At 41.4% G+C, this 21,454-nt stretch overlaps 1 protein-coding gene across 1 annotated transcript; it reads left to right on the forward strand.

Annotated features, from left to right (window-relative positions):
- Window positions 1–7,225: 7,225 nt before the first annotated feature.
- On the forward strand, window positions 7,226–21,199 carry LAMP2 (lysosomal associated membrane protein 2; the record flags this gene model as incomplete). The annotated part of the gene is given in 10 exon segments (XM_082289553.1): window positions 7,226–7,265; window positions 7,268–7,381; window positions 8,465–8,583; window positions 9,091–9,304; window positions 9,918–10,079; window positions 10,853–11,070; window positions 11,592–11,711; window positions 11,986–12,064; window positions 12,857–13,024; window positions 18,821–21,199. Coding segments are annotated over 10 exon segments (1,377 nt in total). The 3' UTR covers window positions 18,964–21,199.
- Between the last annotated feature and the right edge of the window lie 255 nt (window positions 21,200–21,454).

The following is a 21,454-nucleotide window of genomic DNA, read 5'->3' on the forward strand; positions in this document are numbered from 1 at the left end:
ACTTTCTCCTGATTGAGAAAAACTGATGACAAATCAAATTTAAGATGGTAGCTTTGGATCTGCCTTTTTTTTTTTCTCCCTTAAAGATGCCAGGGCTGGCAGACATACTGTGGCATTTAAACAATGAACACCTCAAAACTTACTGGAGTGGTTGAGAGACATTGAACTTTGTGCAAAGGGTATCTTGTAATACATGGAGTTAACTGGGAAGAGAAACAATGCATGTTGGTTAACCTACAAAGGAGCAGGTTTTTCTTCTGGTTAAGTAATTGTTTCCTGGTACAAGGTCACCTTTCAAGTGCCCCATTGTCAAGCTTGTCTTGTTGCTGCTTATGGAAAATTAGCATTAGGATATAAATGAAAAAAAAATTAACTTTGAAAGTGAATTTTCTAAAATCAGTAGGATGTTGCAGCACTGCAAATAAACCCCTTAAGCTGAAAAAAAAGTAGCTCGCATCCAGCAAATACTAAATTTTTATAGATTGCTAGAGATTTACACAGACCAGCCACAGTAACTGTATCTGACCCTAGGACCCCACTAAGAATGCCAAGTCCAAGTGAATGTTTCCAATTAGTCTTTTTTTAGTTCTTTGGTTACAGCTCAAACTGGTGCCTCTGGAGAGGAACCCCTACCCCAATTCACACCTCTCAGTTATACCCCTGACACTCATCACCCAATCCAAGTCAATCATAAATTCTGTTTGGTGGACTCTTGATTTCTTGCTGGGTTGCACTGTTGCTGGGCTGGCTGCCTTCTGATGTTACTTCTTCTCTTGGAATTGTCTCCTTGATCCTTATCATCTCCCTTCTGCTTGTATCTGCTGAATTCCAAGAGTTCTTTTGTTACCAGCATTGTTATATTTGTTACATCAAAAGTTTGGTCAGCTCTTGCAGCCTAACAAGACTATTCAGACAGGAGAATACAGTTAACCTAATTCTCTCTACAAGTGTTGATAGTTCTTTATCTTACTCCTTAAAACAATCAGTTGTCAGCTTGCAACACCTCTATTTTAGAGCTGGAGGAAAACAGGGATGTCACCAGGTACTTCTGTGTTAAAATGCCTGAGAATCATAACTTGCTATGAAACTTTGTCTTTTCAAAAAAGTAAGTCTATAGATTCTGTTCCATCTAATGATATTTGCAGTAACAAGGAAGTTGCAGTAACTGCTTTCCAGTAGATCCAGCATTTAGATGTGTTATGCAATTAAGGAATGCAGAGGGTCACTGCTCAGGCCATTGCAGGGCTCAGGGGCTCCTATGCTTCTTTGCAAAGCTTAGTCACTATGACTTTGCAGAGAGGGGCTAGCATGCAAGTAAATTGCATCTGAAATTATATGGAATAGATTGCTTGTAACTATTTGGAGCAGTAAGTAGCTTTAATACAGTGTGAAATACCAGTGCTGGATTATTAGCAACATGTTCACTTAATATATAGCTTTATTTTCCCCTTCTGGACTGAACTTCCTATGAAATTATCACAGTGCCTGTTCTGTTTTACCCTTGTGTAGTCTCTGAAGCTTGAGGTATAGCTGAAAAAAATTCATTACCATGGCCAAAAACAGATACCTTTGTCAAAAGCAGGCCCTTAATTATATCCACCAAGTCCTTCAGCTGGTGCTAGTTTGAGACTCAAGGCAAAGCTGCTTTATTAATTTTCGGTGAAGGCTGGGCAGGGCACTGCACAGGCCAAGTTCTGCCACGTGCATGCTGGGGAGAAGGTGCAGCTTTCAGGCATGAGATAGGAACAAAAATTACAAAACACAGCCTCTGCAGAGGTGAGCTGAAACCTTGTCACTGCACAGGTAGAGCTTGTTTGTAGGATGTGGCTGGGGACTAGGTCAGAACTGGTTCTGCAACCACAGGGCGGTGATTCTGTCACTTGCAGAACTGACACCGTGTGTATATCTCTTCAGTTTCTCCCTTTTTACTCCTACAGCAGCAGTTGCTGCTTCAAATCCTAGCTCCAAAAGCATGAAGCAAACACACAACCTCAAACTGGAAAGAGATCATTCCCCCAAAGAGCTCTGTTTCAGGACAATGCACTGAACAGGCATTAGTCTGGTGTTTGCCAGACCTGGTTTCTGATCTCTGTCAGAGCTGGAAACTATAGACTAACTACAAATATCATTATGTTCTCTGTAAAAGGGATGCAATGTTATTCTAGGGCACAAGGGATCCTGAAGCACTGAAGTTCTGAAGTTAAAATATCCAGTTATGAAAATGACTGTAAAATACCCAGTTTCCCTCCAAGCCCTGTATTTTAGATGGTAACTTCTTTTCCTGCTGAAATCTCTCAGAAAATGTTACAGCCAACACATCTTTCATAAGAGATGGAAGTGGGAGGTGCCTCCTGTGCAGAGCCATTTTCACGCAATAATTTCTGCTCTGAAGCTGACAGATGTATCTCTAGCAAGTTAGCACTGTATGTCAATCAAACCACAAAAGCGAGAGTATTGACACTTCTCTACTTTGCTGTAACAAGCCCAAAGAACATGTTGTCAGTCAAACAAGTTCTTTTCACGTTAAACAGAGCTACATCTAGAAGCAGTTGGTCTGACGCACAAAATGCATAAATCTCATCTGCTGCCACATGTTAACCCAGCTGCTGAGTACTGTAGCACACACCACATCCAGCAGCAGCTGGAAATGCTTCTGAGCACCACGGGGCATCCCAACACCACCGGCACGCCTCACCCTGCAGCCAGCAGCACCGAGGGGCAGCAGTGAGACAGCAAAGGGGCAGCTGCTGCCCCAGCACCGTGTCGAGGCCCAGCCCCTGCTTTGCTTTCACCCCCGAGCCTCCAGCACACGATTCACCCGAGCTGTGTGCGAGCTGTGTTTGTATAACAGGCTGTGATGAAACGCCGCTGCCTCTGCTCCGGCCGCCTGCGCTGCGAATGTGTTTTTCCAGCTGTGTCACGACACGAACGGTTTTACAGGAAGTTTCGCAACTCCCTGCTGCAACCTGCTCTCTGATCCCTTCACCTCCCCACCAAGCCTTCTTTTTTTGGCTTTTCACGTGATTTCCCAGTCTTGACTCAGCAGTTTCTCGCAGCAGCGTTTATTGGTTTGGTTTCCTACCACCACCTCCCCCAGAAACCCGACAGCTCAGAAACGCTGCCATCTGCTCGGAGCCCTCGCAGGGACGAGATAAGAAGTGTTTTTTCGGAGCTATCAGCGCAGAGCTTCCGGGAGGCCGCCCTGCCGTGCCACCGAGCAGGCTCGCACACGCCGCTGAGGCACTGCAGATGTCACTCTGCGCTGGACAGTCCGTGGTCTTCATTGCGGTGTCCGGATGCCAAATCCTCAGTCCACAGCCTACAAACTGGGGCTGCGTGAGAAGGAAAACTCGTGAATAGCTGTAACTCTCAGATGCTGGCACAGTCCCAAGAAGGTCCCTGTGGTTCATCCCCCTCTGCCAGGTGAATCTGGGACCTCTCTGGCCAGCATTAATACATTCCTCTTTCTACCCCTTCCACATGAAATGGAACCAAATCTTTCCTCTGCCTCCTGGGAAGGACTAATCGATTCTGCCATAATATTTTCCCTGGAAAAAATACACGAATTGCCCTTTTGTTTAGAGACATCTAAACGAATAAATAAAAATACATGAGAATAAAGTCACGATTACTGCATGTCCTAGGGATTATCTCTTTCTTCTTTTTATCACAACCTCTACTCTTCTGCACCAGGAATCAGAAACATTAAGTTACTCAGTGCTTCAGTAAAGAGTGGACACTTTGCTTCTGACCACACACATCCATCAATTTTGGCAAGTCCCAGGGCTAAGAAAAGTTTGATTGCAGATATAGTATCTAAACTGCTGAAACTGCTAAAGGATTAATGAAGGATTAAGCATATTATGCAAATGAAATTAGGCATGAAATTATATTCCTTAATGAACTAAAGCTTTAAAAATAAATTATAAGGTTTTGCATATTTGCTCTCAGTACATGTCAATACCTTCTTAAAACAACTGATGTCAGACAGTATAACATGCAGTAAAACTGTAATGCTGTACAGAAACATTACAGTCCTCCTTCTCACATCCAGAAATAAACATAAGGAATGTGAATGTCTTAGAAAACTGGGATCAGCTTGCCATCCATCAGTGGCTCCCAAAATCATGCCAACTGCAAAATCATTTCTCTCTACTTAGCAAGAGGGTAAGGCATTTTCTCTGCATTATAGTAACAATCATTCACTCTTCTCTCATTAAAGGAAAACAGCTGAAAATGTGAGTTTGAGCTTATGTTACTGAAGTCCAACTATCACATAAATTTTATTGTTAAGACTGCCACAATCAATAAAGAAATTACTCATGATAAATAATATGCAGTGGATATTTGTTAGAGGTTGAATCCTACAAGTACTGAATATAATAACTTATGGGATTAAAGAGGAATCAGACAACATCTGACCCCAACTACTAAACCTTTTTCTGAGGACACCTGAAGGATTTGTTAAACATGAGAGGAACAGAGCTTCATTCTGCTCCCTCCAGAGCTACAAAGAGATAGGCTTTGGGAACTGCCGAAAAATTCTCTGTTTAGGGAGAACAGTGCCAAAATCAAGCTTCTGTCAGTTGGCTAGGCAAGAGGAGAATATCACTCTGTGAAAACGCAAGAGTACATTGCTTTTAACAACCTTTTATCACATCCAGGTGGCTGGAGCGTATGAGCTTTGTTGGACAAACCTCTTCCTGTACATGAACACGAGGTGTTTGTATCAACTCCTTAGAGATGGAATTTGATCCTTTGGTCTCCCCAAGGATTCCATGCAAGGGCAGAAACCCCTTGGGCAGCCTTTGTGGTTGTCCCATCGCTTCCTGCACCTGCAGGTGCATCAGTCCCTCTGTGGCTGTGTGACAATAACAATAAACCACCAGCTCAGTCCACTGAGATTGTGTAAAAGGACATAACAGCACCACATGCCTGTGACAGGTTATTATATGGCAGGGATGAAGGGCAAGGATGAAGTACAGGGAGGGTGAAGTAACCAGATGCAAACAGAGAAAGAATAATCGGTCTTCTGGTATTAATGATGATATTTCTGGTGCAAAGCAGGATATTTTCCATTCTGCCAAATGATATAAACTATACCGTTCTTTTAATCCCACACCGGTTGCTATTTTTCTTGTGTTATTAAACAGAAAAGGATTTGCTTGTTATGATTGCTACCATTAGATTTCATTTCAAGCTTCACTAAATTGGCATAAAGGAAGCAAGTTAATCAGTCTTCCCGTTATGTCTGCAGAACATCCACTTGGTTCAGAGCCCATTTCCTATGTGCAAGCAAGAGATCCAGATATTCAGGATTCTTCACTCAGAACAAGGGAGTGTACCAATGTTTGTCCATAAATCCGGAAGTAAATATTCCAGCAGATACAAAAGGTGCCATTCCACTGCATGAACTACCTGAAAAGACCAATAATTTTCTCCTCTTCCAATTAATTAAAGCTTAATTCAATGTCTGCTTCCTAATAGTCAAATCCTTCTAATATAATTGCTCCTAACTCCTTGTAAGATTGCTTTTTAAGAACAGGACTTTGCACTAAAGCAGTGAAGCCTAAGGAAATACAAAAGCCCCAGAGAAGGACTCTCCCTAGCCCCATTCTTTGTGGTGGAGCTGAGAAAGACTCGTGGCTTTCAGAATTCGTGGTTTCGTCAGTGCAGCTTTTACTGACATTTCCCACAGCCTACAGCAAGTCAGTTATTAAATATCAAGTTTATTTCTTTAAATATTTTTTTTTTATAATTAAGCCCAAAGGATAAATATAAATTTACTCTAAGTGTTTTGAAATTACATTAATTTTGAGAGTCACATGCAACCAGGTTTAGATAAAGGCTGTGCTGATATGTAACATGCATGGTGAGTGGCTTCTAGGTGTGGTTATTAAGCACAAAAAGAAATGCAAAGAAGCCGTGAACTCATCTTACCACAAAAGCCCTCGTGTGGGACTCTCATTTGTTTGATGCCCCAGTTTCCGTGGTGGCCCTGACATGGCTGTTTTGGTTTTGGTCACAAAACCAAACTTTCGATGGGAAAGTACAGGATTGCAAGCACACAACTGAGAGAAATTAACTGCCCTTTGATAACAAATTGCACTTCTTCAAGACTGCATTACTACTTTTCTATCAACACCATCTATCCAAAATATCAGGTCAAGGTGTTTTATTGTCTTCTTCAGACTTCATTTTCTTCCTCCATGCATGGGGATGTCTCTTAGAGCCTGATCATTCAAAATCCTCAGTTCTCCCACAGCATCAGAAACTGGAATATGTCATTCCAGAAGGCCCTTCCTTGCAGAGTGCATAGCTCCTGTTTCTTCAGGCCGTTTTCCTTGCTGTCTTCCAGCCTCAGTGTCTTCTTCCACATTTCCCCTTTCTCTGCCAAGCCACCCTTTCTGACTTGTTTTGTTTGGGTGTGGGGTTTCTGGGATTTTTCCCCCCTAGTCAACAGTGTCCAGGGTGCAATCCAGCATCCATCACATTTTATACCTCCTTTCAGACCCAAATCCACCAAGTTTTTTGTCCACCTGTCTTCTCCCCGCTTCACACCGCAGGCTCTTTTCTCCCTCATTTGCACCAAGCTCCTGTGTTCTCCCACCGTTTTCTGCCCCACTTTCTGCCTTTCAGCACCAGCAAAAAACGCATTACAGCTCCGGGTGCTGGTGCCAATCTCGCCCCCGCCGCAGAGGCCGTGCCTGGAGGGGTTTCTGCCCAGTCCCCGGAGAACCCGGGACCGTCCCTGGTGGGAGGGTGGACGGACAGCACCGACAGCCGTATCAGGGGAGGTGCACTGAGAGCAAACTAACCCATTGTTCCCCCTTTGTATTTATTGCAAACACGGGCAATATCTTTTTTTTTTTTTTTTTTTTCTCAGTGAAAGTCTCTATATTAAACTTCTCTGGATGTGCATCTCTTCTAAGCTATACCTTCCCAGACTAGAGCAGCCCCGGTGCAAACCGCTAACACTGCCGAGGGCCAGAACAAGCCGCCGCTAGGCTGCACCTGCAGAGGCCACCGCGGCACAGCCCCGGTTCGGAGGCCGCTGCTATCGCCGCTGCCGGTGCTGCCGCCGCACGGGGACTGGGACGAGAGCAGACCAAACCCGCCCGCCCGAGGCGGCGCGCGACGAGCGGCCCGTCCGCGCTCCATGGGATCGAGCGGCGGCGCTGAGCGGCGATTGGCGGCGCGCGGGCGGCCCCGCCCTGCCCCTCACATGACCGCTGGCGAGGTTTTTGTCGCGCCCGCTCGCCGTCCTCCGGTGTCCCCGCCGCCGGCAGCGGCAGCAGCACCGCCGCCATGGGCCCAAGCCGCTCCGCCGCTTCCTCCTGCCGCCGCTTCCTCCTGCCGCTGCTGCTGCTCGGCGTCTCCGGTGAGCGGGGCAGCGCCGGGGCCCGGGGGATGGGAGTGGGTGTCGGATGTCCCCGCGGGCTCGTGCCGCTCTCTCCCCCTCGCCCCGTCCCGCACGTGACGCGGCGCGCGGGCACCGCGGGTCCCGGGGGGGTCCCGGGGCGGCCTCGGCCCCGCGGCGTCTTCAGGGGACGGCCCCGGGGCGGAGGCGCCGTTGCTGCCGCCACCCCGCGCTGCCACCCACGGGAGGGGAGGGGACAGCGGCGGGGCCGCGACGCGCGGGCCCGGCGGACGGAGCAGCGCCGTGCCGGGGAGGCCGGGAACCTCGGGGTGCTTCAGCCGAGGGCCGTGGCCCGGCAGTGGAGACCGCGGGCCCACCCGCGCGGCCCGGCCAGGCCGTTCTGTCAGCGCTCCTCGGCGTGGGGCCGCGGGCAGGGCAACGGCTGTGCCGGGATTCACCGCCTTAAGAGTACAACAGCTGGGAAAAGTTTTCTTAATACGCAAAGGGAATTTAACACCAGTGTCTTTCGAGCTTGGAATCGTGGAAACAGTGAAGGCACGCCGATCCCATCTCTTAGGGGTCAGCTTAAGTCGTAATCACTGATACAACACATAAAACCATGGACCCATGGTCTACAAGCAGCACATTGTTCAAGTGCTCTGTTCATGCCCTTTGGTTTACACAGTGTGTCACCAGAAAGCTGGTGCTTATTTCAGAGAGTCAGAATTCCAGGTTGGAAGGGACCTTAAAGATCAGCTGGTCCAGCCTTTCTTGGCAAAAGCACAGTCTAGACAAGATGGCCCAGCACCCTTTCCAGCCAATTCTTAAAAGTGTCCAGTGTTGGGCAGTCAATGCTTTGAGGTTATTAGTCTATGTCAGGTAAACAGACTATAAAACATTCTCTCAATCTTTGCCAGCTCTGATAATTTCATGGCGTGCTTCCTATTTTTGATGCTTTTTAGAAATCTAGCTATTCTTTCAGTGTCTGGTAAATTGAATATGGTCCTGACATAATTTACTGCTTTGTGATGAGCTGTCCTCTTAAGTTGTTCTAGAAAATGAAGGAAAAACAATATCTTAATAGCTAATAATCATATCTTACAGGTTTTTTCCAGTCCTATGCAGTGGAAGTAGATATAAAGGATGCCTCTAATGCTACTTGCCTGTATGCAGATTGGATGATGAGGTTCTTGATAACATATGAATCAAACAACGGTGATTATGTACGTATTTGGGGGTAACTCTTGCTGACAACTGGATTTTGACTTGGATAAAAGTTTAAGCTCTTTTACCTAGGATGTTTGATTTCTTACTTTTTTTTACTAAATCAGTTGAGAAGAATATTCATATATAGTCCTTATAAAATAAAGAATAAGTTCCCAGTCATACAAATGACTGAAAGTACCCTGTTGCTCTTACTTAAATGCCATACACAAAACTCACCAAGTCTAACCAGTATCAGTGTAGTTATGTTCTTAGCCCAAGCAGTAAATGTAATTGCAGCTCAACATGATTAAGATTTAAGCCAAGTTAGAGCTGTACTTTTGTACTTGAATCTGAAATGGCTCCTTTCTCAGGCATGTGCCAGGGAGCCTTTATCATAATTTTCTAGAATAACCTAAAATAATCTCAACTTATCTTGTGCAAGGTTTCAGCTGACTCCAGCAAGTTTATAATGTTATGGGGAAGAACTGCATGTGAATGCATTTAAAATTACCCTTTTCTTCTAGAAAACCGCAACCCTGAATTTGTCATCAAGTGTGACACACAATGGAAGCGTCTGTGGCAATGACACACAAGCTGCACTTGTGGCAGTGCAGTTTGGAGAAGGTCATTCTTGGAGCATTAACATCACAAAAAACAATGAAACTTACCAGGGAAACTTCATCACACTGACCTACAACACCAATGACACAGCTGTATTTCCTGATGCTAAAAGAAAAGGTAACATTCAGTGCAGAATCTGACTTGCAAAGGAGTCTCAGCCAGAAGTGTCAGACCTCGTGTACCTGACCCCGCTTGGTTTTTTCGAAGTTAGGAGGAATATAGGAGTTAGTAATGAATGTAGGGAGTTCTGTACCACGTGCTGCCAACTGCTGTTCCTTGTACCTGCCGGCTGGGTAACAGTGCAGGCCAAATGGCTTCACTGGATGTGTAATTCTTGTAAGTGGAAGAGGACGGGAAGGATAAACAGCTTTGATCAGTGCTGGTAGACAGCAGGCACATGGAAGATTAATTTTAGTGTGCGCTGCTTGGCACACTACCTTGCCAAGCAATACAGTGTTAGGCTGTCTGTGTACTAATGCCTACTAATAATAGAATTTTTTTCTCCTTAAAAACTTAAGTAAAAGGGTTCACCTTTCTAATGGCTTGTCTAGTTCTGCAAGTTTGGTTACTCCTGCATTACCTAGCACTTTCGGTTAGGAAACATAGGGAAAACATTCAAGAGAGCTTAGGATTGTTAATTATGTCTTTGTCTTAGGGAATTATATAAAACATAACACTACCTCTAAGTTCTTGTGCTTCATAAGGCATTAAAACATGTGCTTATTTGTAGGACCAGTTACTGTTCTTGTGAAGGATCCTTTGCATCCAGTTCAACTGAACACTGTCTTTGTGTGTCATAATTCCTACTTTATTGAAGCAGAAAATATAACGCAGATTTTCTGGAATGTTACTATGCAGGCTTTTGTTCAGAATGGCACAGTCAGTAAAAAAGGTGAGCATTTCTGTTTGTGAAAGAGCTTTTTTGTATTGCACCTTGGTGCAGGGAGCAAAGTCCCATAATAAAAAATCCACCAATTCTAAGATGTGTTGTGTTTAATAATATTCATGTAAATATCCTCTAGTACTTCTTCCCTTGTTCCTGGAAAAAAAGATTAGGAGAACAGATTTAATAGTGTGCTGTAATGTTGATTGTTTGTGTGCCAGGGTGGGAGTCTACTCAAGTGTGTATTCCAGTAATTGGGGTATTAAGAATAAGCACTTCAGAACTACGGTTGCTGAGTAGATCATTTGAGTTTGACAGGTTTTAGCTGACTGCCTTCCACTTCCAGTGGTGGCCTCTGCTGTTGGCATTTCAATAGTCCATAGCCTGTTGTCTCATCTCATAGCTCAGAAAAGAGATGAGTGCATCATCCTGCTGCATACAGCATAATAGGGTCACTTGCTTGGTCTACAGCAAATACATGTCACACTTCTATAACAACTTAATTATCTTTGTGTGTTTTGCCTCCTTGTGTCAGAGGCAAGTTGTACTGAGTGTGGATTTAAATGTGAGCGTTACACAATTTCTGAGAATAATGGAAGCTGTACTTTGTTTGGAATACTGTGCCACAGTGCCAAGTTTGGTACTTCTGTCTTGGTGGTTAGCAGACTCCTAGTGAGCCTATATTTCAGCAAAGGAATTGGTATCTGTATTGAACTGATCTCTGAGTAATAAGACTTCAATAAACTTTTAGCAATGAAATGGTGATTAAATTGTCTTTTCAGAGTCTAGATGTCCTGCTGATACACCTACTTCTGCACCTACTGTTCCACCTACTATTGCCAACGTAACTACTGCATTTACCACTACTTTGGCTCCTGCTCCAACAACTGCTCCCAAACCTGTGGAAAATCCAGACACAGGAAACTATTCTCTTAAAAGTGGAAATAAAACTTGTTTCCTGGCTACTGTGGGGCTGCAACTGAATGTTTCCCAAGACAAGGTGCTTCTTTTTTCTTTTGAAGAGCAAAAGTTGCTGTAGTTATTTGGTGTGAAATCTGAATTCAGGGTATTTGCTTTGTACACTGCTAGCTGTCCAGAACTGCTTCTAAGTACCGTATGTAGCACCTCTCTGACATCAGAATAGTTTTGTCGCATAATACCTGTCTTCAAAAAAATCTTACGTGGATTCAACAGAATTTGTTATGGGGAATACTTCTAACATGATTAAAAGTCTGGAACTTTCTTAGCTGTTACGGCTGTTGTTCCCTGCAGATACTGTCTTTCCCCTCAGAGGGTAGCCTGTTGTGTTAGGGAAGAGTAAGACTTCTCAAGCAATTTGTTTGCTTCAGTATTGCCAGTATGTAAATATAACTCAAACAGCCTTGGTTCCATAGCAGCCAAGCTCAGCTCTTCCTGCTGTCATGTTTACGACAAGCTCTTCTAACCCAAGACTGTTCCTGACTGAGACAATGTATTCCAAAGGCAGCGGAATGTCTTTGATGTGCTTTGTCTGTATTTCAGCCTCTCCTGATCAACATCAATCCAAAGACAACTGTCGCAGATGGTGCCTGTGGTAACACAACAGCTACTCTGAAACTGAATGATGGAAATAGCACACTGATTGGTTTCACATTTGCTGTTGTAAGTAACTTCTTTTATTTTAAACTAAGTCTTTATTTAACAGCATTGCATGGTGATCGCTCATAGTAAAATCCTCCTGTTGCTTGCTGGTGGTAGGTTGTTCCCATATGGGAGGTGGAACTGGCCAGCTGAGTGCCTCAAGACTAATGGAGAACTGGGTTAAAGTTGTAGAAAATGTAAGACTGGTAAATGTGTTGGCTTTTGTAAAGCATGTGTCCTTAAAGTTACAAATGCAGAATTGTGCACTGACAATCGGTTCTTGTTTCTTGAACAGAAAAATACAAGTGCAAGTGTACAAAAGTTTTATCTGAGAGAGGTGAATGTTACGCTGCTTAGCCGTCTGAATGGTTCTGGTAAGAAACAGTATCTGCCTTAAACAAATGTAATATTTTACTCAATGTCCGCATCAAATACATCTGACTTTTTTTTCAATGTTGTTCATGCTTACTGGTAGCTCCTACTGTATGTCTAGAAGTTGGTATGAACAAAAATAATGAGCAGAAATGGCTGTACGAGTTACTTTAAACAGCAGTGTGGGACTACTCCACGATTCCTGAAACTTCTGCTGATGGAGTCTCTGTAAATTAAGAGGGCTTTTTTATAACTATTTTCAGTAATGTAATTTTTTGAGGTGTGAAATACGATTGTACCACCTTTGAAGCTTTTTTCCTAAACTAGCTGTTGTCTTGGTTGAAAGATAACAGCAGCATCTTCAATCAAACACTTGTACTTAACTCTTACTGGGAAAAGAGACCAGTCCGTCAGAAACTAAAGCATACTTTTTTTCCCAACAAACATATGTTTTCTTTTTTTTTTTTAATTGCTTGTCATAGCTACAGCAATTAAAGAGCACTAAAGCTAAAACACTTGCAGCTCTGCAACACTGAGATGAGTGGAGGTACAAGGAAAGCCTGATGTCATGTACGTATGCAAGAGAGGTTATTGCAAAGTACTCTAATAACTTCAGTCTCTGATTTCTGATTAAGCAGATCAATCCCACTTTGTACTCCTTTGTTTTTCAGACTAGTCAGTGTTGAAGTGTTGGCCCCTCTAGATTCAGCTTCTCAGTCTTACTGTATTAGGAACTGTCTTGCATTTTAAGTGAACATGCAAATTCCCTTTCTTCTTTCCCCCTCTTCGTTTAGTCATTTCAAGTGCAGATAACAGCAATTTCAGCAAGTGGGATGCTTTCCTTGGTAGCTCTTACATGTGCCGAAAAGAGCAAACTCTTCAGATTAATGAAGATGTTCAAGTACATACTTTTAATCTATGGATTCAGCCATTCCTTGTGGAGTCAAATAAGTTTGCTACAGGTAAGAGTTATGTTTTTGTTTTTAATGCTTACAAAATTCTTACTTGCTAAAAAGCACCAGCATTAGGTACAAGCACTTTATCTCAGAAGCTCTTTTTCCAATTTTTAAAAATATGTTTATATATACATGGAATGAAGAGAAGCTCTGAGACTGACATTCAAGTTCAAGCAAAGATTTGTTCTCACTTAAAAAATGTCTACTAAGTGTGTGGTTCTCCTTCACAAAACTTCAATGAACTAGAGACGCTGAAGGGGGACTTAAGTATTGCCATGCAGAATAGGTTAGAAGTTACCTGACAACATCTTGACATACAGCTTTTTGTAGCTCAGATATGTAAGAAAATTGTACAGAACTTTTGCAGAAGTGAACTTCGGGAATACTGTTAGGTGTTTTGTTTCTTTTTACCTGTCAGTCTGAGGAATAGGAGTGTTGAGAAAGAATGAACTGTTAGAGCTTCCTTCAGAGGCAGTCTTGAATATCCAGAACTAAAAAGAGATCCTAAAATGTTTGTTTGCTGCATTATCTTGATCTTGTCTGGAGAAAACTGAAATGTTTCAAATTACCTCTTAATATTTAGTGCAAACTGGTCATTGTGCTTAATGATAATACTTGCAGCACAGTCTTAGTGGACTAGACTGATGTGTAGATGCATAGATTGAAGAGTTCTGCTTTTAGACAGAAGTAAAATAACTCTCCAGATGTGTGTAGGGTAAACAGGCTCAGAAGAGTTAGGGACCCATTTCACTCTGTAGTTAAAGTTGCAGCTAGCTTTCTTTTAAATATAGTTATTTTATCTGTGTAACATGTCTTCATTCTGCTTAGATTCTTGACACCAAATCTAGGTCAGTTTTTATCCTTAATGAGTGAAGGCACCAACCAGACTTGCCTTTTAGTATGAAACAGATAAGCCTGGTTCTTGAATGTAGAAGAATGGCTGTTCCCTTGCCTAGTGCAGATCTTGTGCAAAGGCAAACTCGAACACCCTTAGCTTGCTATAGGTTATCGAACACACCACATGATTAAAGTGCTTAAATATGCTAAATGTATCGATGAGACCTCTGCAGTTCTTTCTCTCTTAGTTTGAATAATACTTGATTTTTTTAACACCTTCATATTAAGGAAAACAGATTTTTATACCACGCTTGGCAAGTATTCTGTCTTTATTTATTCCTTATTGCAACCTTTTTCTCATCTACAGCCCAGGAGTGTTCGCTGGATGATGACAGCATTCTAATCCCAATTGTAGTTGGTGCTGCACTTGCTGTCTTGATTGCCATTATAGTGGTTGCTTACATAATTGGCAGAAGAAAAAGCTATGCTGGATATCAAACTTTGTAAATCTAAGTGTGATTCCTGTTCTGATTTCACTCTAAAAAAAGCAAGTGCAAGTTCTGAAGTCCAAAAAAGACCCAAAACTTAGGAGTAATTACTAGCCACAGCTAATTGGAGTTGAGAAACAAAGGGAGAATGTTTATCTCAGATGAAGCAGAACTACACTTTTGTTTTCCTGCCCTAAGAAGACAATGTGGGTTTCATAGCTGTTTCGAAGATGTCAAATACTGGATGAATTGCTAGACTAAGGATTTTATCTTGCAAAAAATCCTAAAGCGTTTGGGATATTTCTGCCTTTTACAAATAGTAGCCTGAAACAGAAACACATTCTGAACTGATGTGCATTGGGCATCTCCCAGAACAACATAGAATTTGTACTTGCTTCTCTCTGCGTTTCTTAGTTGTTGTTGTAATTGTGGGTTAAACTGGAGCATTAGTCACTCTGTTGACTTGTATAGTATTTAACAAGGATTGTCTAATGCCCAATAGCAGCTTCGTTTTCCATAGGATTGAACTTCAGGCTGGTGATTGTGATCTCTTGAAGTGGCAGCAGTAACTTACTTGCCTTTGTTAGGATTTGAGTAATTTACTCCTGCCTTGGTGTAATTTCAGGAATCATTCCTATACCATGACTGTACAAACAAAAGTAACTTGCCAAATGGTGAATATATGGGAAGACTTCAGTGCCATTTCCAGATGGTTTCAAAAAAAACCTGTTAGGCACTGAATTCTTTATTCTTTATTATACCTTGGCAATCATCTAAAATACCTAAGGCAGACTTCTGCTAAATTAATGCAAGCTTTTTTTGCTGGCATCTATTTAAAGGGAATAACCTTCCTAAATATTCCAGAACTTTAAAGTGCACTTAACTTCATACCATACTCTGCACAGAACTGGTCTGTCTTGTTGCTTTGAATGACCATTGTTTAAAGATGCTTTCTTTTAATGAGCCAGTATCTGTTGTTGCAGCTTGAGCTGTTTTTAAATCTTCATCTTGAATAGTTCACTGCCAGTCAAAATTCACATTATAATTGCCCGCCATTGGCACTCTGAATGTTTAATGTACTTTGTGTTGGATTGTTTGCAGTGTAGCATTTATTAATGTTAAGAATGCAAAAGCCAAACAAGTCTGAGATAGACCCACAACACCTGTTTTTCCTTGCTGTATGGAAAGAATAACTAGGTTAAAAAAGTGCAGTGCAACTGGACTGTTCTTAAACTGCAGCTCTGTAGAGACTAACCCTTGATGCACAACTTTTCTCTGGGCTCCTTGTGCTGTAATACATATTCTTACTGCATGGAAAAAAAACAAGTCTTTTAGATAAGTGTGGCTTTTTTGCATATGTCATAACATGAGCTGCCTAAACTGGTTATTTAATGAACATAACATTGTTTCCCCCTTTAGAATGAGTTTAGCCTGCATCAAAGCTGCTCTAGTGTTTTATTAGTGTTCTCTAGGGTTATAGAGATGTCTGTGGCATGTTTGTATACAAATCATAAAATACACTTCTTTCAATAATGGTTTGGGTTTGGTTATTTTTTTTTTTTAAAGACAGTTGACTCTTGACACTAGTGAAGGAAGCACGTATGGGTGGATAATGCTTACTATAGCTTGTAGTCTACAGCTTGAATTTTGCATCAGTTACTGAAATGCATTTTAATGAAAGTGGGGAACTGCTATAAGTTTAATCATGAAACAAGCTTCAAGACTTACCATTTTAATTTTAAAAATGGATCTTTCATATTAATATATCCTCAAATGCAGAAGTTCATATAGATTTTTTTTAGCTTTTTTTTTTTTGTGAGTGATGTTCAGTGGCACCAGTTAAACATGCATTTCTGTTAAAGAGTAATCATCACACTATTCTTCTGACCTTGCAAATTTTTGAACGGTGCACAGTTTCCAAGTGACAATATAGAAGACTCATGCAAACTGCTTTCTAAAATCAACACTAGAAATACCATTGCAAAAACCTGTAAGTATATTGGCTCTGAGTTTTAAGTACTCCTACACTGATGTGCAGGTAACTGGTTCAAAAAACATCAGTTTCACCTGACTTCTGTTGTTATAAAACCACTAGTTTTCCTGTATGTATTGCTCCATAGGGAACTGTCTATCTGTTCAACCTGTGCTCTAAAAAATAAAGATTGTTCTATTTCTTAAGGAAACTTGTTCACATTTTTTAACTGATTTGAAAACAGGTGTCTTGTATTGTCTTTTTTTGAAGAAAATAAACTCAGTGAGTAAGGTGAACTCTAATCAGCCTATATCTGAGATTCTGTTACGTAGCTGGTTTTGTTCTGGTCTGTGGAAACAGCATTTAAAATGTGGATGTATTTAACACCTGTGGATGTGGAATATTAATGTGTATAACCTATTATAGAGTGTGGTTGGTTTAGTGCCTTATACACAGTTTACTAACTATTGTATTATAAAATAACAAGATTTCTGATATTTTAGGTTAAAGATGTCATGCTGTAGTCCTCAAAAGAAGCATTTCTAGCCAGTGAATGATGGGATTTGGGTTTTGGAAGGGGCATTTTGTTTGTTCATTTGTTCCTTGTTTTGGTTTTTTGTTTGGCTGGTTTTTAATTTTTTTAAATTTACTACAGTGTTCTCTATTCATTGTTAATAAAACACAAACTTTGGGGCTATTGGTTGAATTTAATGATTGAAATTAAAAGGGAAGGCAGCTTTTATACTGGGGCTAAAAAAGTTTTGGGCCAAAATTTCTGACTATTTTCAATGGAGACACATTCAGCCACGTCAGTTGAAAAAGCTGTTCCTGCTGGCCCGAATGCAGAGTCTGTGTGTTGGGCTGTAGTTACCAACTCTGCACTTGAAGACATCTCTCTGAAGCTTCTAACCACTGTACAGTAGCCATACCTGGCTAGATGTGTGCCAGCAATGATGGAATGTTCCTGGTATGAAACCTTAACCTCTTTTTCGCCCTGGGAATTCCCTGTAACAGTGCCATAGTGTGATGTGTACTGCAGCCATCTCCTTCCTTTGAAGAAGAGAGGGAATTTCTGTCACTGCCTGCTGGGCACCCTTCATCCTTAGCAAATCCATTCATGTTTAGTGTTAGTGTTTAGTGACCCATTACCCAGCATCTAGCAAATTGTCTATGTTGGTATTTAGTGAACAAAGATGACTAAACATCAAATGCATGTCTCTCTTTAAGATGTTTAAATATTTTCTCAGAATATTTTGAAATAGCTGTATTAGGTGCATAATTCTTTTCCTCTTGGTTTTTTGGTTTTTTTTTTTTCCCTTCCAGGTGTTGCTCTACTTCGCAGTAGGTGCCTTCAGATAATCCGAGTTGAGTATTTTCAGCTGTTGAGCCTCCACGTGTTGTTCTTGCCCTTAGTCAAAGGCTCTGTATAGTATTTCGGGAAGGGGGCTATGGCAAGTGTATGCTGGACTGTGATATGCTAAAGCAAGACAATACATTTCCCATAAGTAATGCTGATTCGATGAAAAACAGCAGCCAGCTTTTGAGGAAGCATTGACTCTGTGTGTCATGCTCTGTCCTAATTAAAAACTCAAACAAAATAGTTTTATGAGGAGTGCTGCTTTATGAAACACATGTAAGTCAGGCACGGCCTCCTGCCTTACCAAACCTCTGCTGGCACAGGCAGGTGGAGCTCTGCTCTCCTTACAAACAGGTTATGATGCCAAGCCCTGCCCCCGATTTTGAAACCAGTTCCCAGCATGGGTTGCAAATCACCAATGAGTGCTTTCGCCAGCAAGGAGCTCCCCACGTGTTTTACAACCTGTATATTAAAAACCACTGTAGCATTATAGCTATCTCTTCTATTTTTCCCTCTGATGTGGATTTCAGTGAGGTCTATGTAGTTCTCTTTTCCCTTTTGTATGGAAAATAAATTTACCCACCCCAAGAGAGTCTTTTCAGTGTTTTCCAGGCCATGCAGTGACTGCAGCACGTTTATCTTGGCTGTCTCTTGTAGCTCTTAGTAAGTTTCTGCTTTGTTACTTGGATTGTCCCTTATGTATTCATGTCTAGAGCCCAGAGGAGTGGTGGCAGCTCGAGGGTTGGGAAGACCCCTGGGTGAGGCAGTAATACATCAGTATGGGGTTTTTGTTGCTTTGCTGCTAACTCTGAGGTGTGATCAGCTAATGCACACTCAGACTGCCAGTTTGTCCTCACATCTCTCTAATCTATCTTCTGCTTGCTAGAGGAAGCTGAAATTAAATGTACAAATAAATGTACAAATCATAAGTATATTACCAATATAAAGGATGTGTGTAGTAAATGTGTTCAAAGAAATCAATCCTTCCATCAATTCTTTATTCAATACTGATTTTACTTTACATATATTATTGTATCTAATACAATGTAATTTCTCAAAAATTTGCTCCTTGCTTGCTTTGGTTTCTAATGCTTGATTTCCCTTACTAATTTATTCTCCCTTGCTTTTTTTTTTCCTTCTTTCTGCAGCTGAAGAATGCATTGCTGATTCTGACCTGAACTTTCTTATTCCCATCGCAGTGGGTGTGGCACTTGGATTCCTTATCATTCTTGTCTTTATATCTTACATCATTGGAAGAAGAAAAAGTCGTACTGGCTATCAGTCTGTATAATCTCTTAATTCCATCTCTCTTGCCCACCTTCCCTGTTCTTTTCCCTTTCCTAGTCTCCCTGATCTGCTCCTTTAAAAAAAAAAATTAATTCATGGTTTCTTTATTTTAAAAAATTAAATTCACTTCATGACAGAATAACATGCCATGAGTCTGAAGATGAGTTGCAGAAGCTACTGTATGACTTTAGAGAAAGTAGGTGTTCTGAGGACCATTGATGTGTGTCCCTGTGGGAAATGTGATTATTTTTAGTAAAGAAGACATCTACAAAGCTTTCTGTCATTTAATCTTTTTATATAAGAAGATTTCTAGATGCCTACAGCTTGTCTTGGTTAATGCTAAAGCTAAAACTATAATTAAAAGTGTGAATGCTGTGTCAAAAGGACTGTACATGCAGTGGGAAAATGAATACCCAGCTCTCAATAGACTTTTACTGGCAACTTGGCATATGGCTGTTCTTGTGAATCAGCCTGAATTTCCTGCTTCTGAATGTAAAGTAGTACCTGATCTCACTAATACCCTGACATAATATGAGAAGAACATCTGATTAATTAATTTGTTTAATATCACATGGAGAAGCTGACTGCTAATATAAGTTGAGTAGCTTTGCACTACCATGGTGTCTAATTTGCCAAGATAAGGCTCAGGTCTGGAGAACTTTGGCTACTCAGAAAAGTCAACAGTCTGCTGAAGGAAATGTCTCCTATGCTATTTCGTTGAACTGCATTTTTCCTTTTGTTCTGAGCTCAATTGTGAAATGAGGGTGGGAGGCTGGAATTTCACTGGCTGCAGTTTCTCTCAGCTTTGATTCTGAACATAAAAGAAGCTACACAGCATTGGTCCATGTGAGGCTCGAAAGTATTTTGAGAGCACTCAGACTGACTGAGAACACGGATTGCTCAGCAATTCCTGCAGTTCCTTTGGACAGCTTTCATAGGTTAACAGGGGATCACTGAAAAGCTGTGATCTCTGAATGCAAGTGGAGATGTAAAACCTTTTGGGTTTGATAGAATTAATCTGCTTTTAACTTCCTCAGTATTGCTGTCTCAGTGTAAGAGCACACAATTTCTAGCATGAAGAATGCTGATCATAAAGCAGAAATTAATATATGTATACTGAAGAAAGTGACTTCCAAAGGAATGAGAGCATCTTCCCTGTTTGAAGATGCCTTTATTATTAATGCCATACCTTTGCAATTCTGTATTCCATATGTATTCCATATCTAAACTGTACCAAAATCGAAGTTAGGAATTTGTGGTTGTGTTCTGCTTCATTCCCATCAGGTTCCTGTTGATGGAGTGAAAGAAGCCTCTGGCTCTTGAAACCTTTTTGGTCCATCTTTGGCAAAAGCCTTTTGCAGCCAATAAACCCTGATTTCCAGCTCAAGAGCTGTCAGGTCTGCAGAGAGCTTCCTGAGGGCACACAAAGTTCTGTCCTCTGCAGCAAGTGTTTACTAAAGCTGCCTCAATATTTAATCTCTTTGTGCGTTGACCCTGTATCCATGTTGTGGGAAAAGCCCCTTCAGTAATTCACATACACAAAGTTAACAGTCAACACTGATGTTTAAGCAACTCACAATAGCTGTGTATTCAGGGGAGGGAGTTTTCCAAAGCGTTAGTTTTGATGTTTGAGAAATACCTGCACATTCAATTCTTCTTGTCCTCACAGTGACCAAAGATACACTCTACGTGATTCTGACAAAAGTGATTCCACAGTACAAATGGGCTCTTGGACCAAGTTGTCTTTTTTTTTAGGAATGTAATTAAATGCTGCTGAGTTGGACTGTGTGCTTCAGGTTTGGATGTCTTGGTCTCTTGTATTGTACCTATGCTCTCGCAATACTTGATTTCCCTGCCAGTGTTAAATGGAATTATTTCAGGTGGCATTTTATGAGTACACCCCCTTATCAGTGTGGTGCTTCTCTGCTGCCAGCAGGTGGATCACAGCTATGTTTTCATGCTGAGATTGCAGACAAGTATTTAATATCACTTTTGCTAGGCTATCTTAGTAAAATGTGGTCATTTCCTAGATGCAAACACATACACATATATGTATATTGTAAATACATAGAAAGTACTATTTTGAGCTTCAACAGAAGTCAAAAATTGATCCAGCACTTTAAGGTTGTTGCAGCATGAAGAGTGGTGTGTACAATTTTCCAGATCTTGAAGTAACTGTACAAATATGCTGAAAACAAAATATATGTATGGAAAATAAAGTTAATTATTGTGTTTATAAAGCTTTGTTTCACTGTAAGTAGACATTAATGCCGTTTCTGAGAGCTTTTCTAAAGTGTCAATGTGCTTGGATCTGGATGTTTGTGGGGAAACAGAAGCTTTTGGTTCTAAGCTATTCACACATATACATCCAAATCAGTTGATTTTTGTTTGATTTGGTCAAAGCATGGGTCCAGTATCTGCTAAAGGACCTCCTCTTCCAACAGAATCCTTCCAACAGACAGATAGGGAATAGATATTAAATAAAGTTTTATCTT

Source organism: Coloeus monedula (assembly GCF_965178545.1).
Source record: "Coloeus monedula genome assembly, chromosome: 12".
Taxonomy (NCBI): Eukaryota; Metazoa; Chordata; class Aves; order Passeriformes; family Corvidae; genus Coloeus; species Coloeus monedula.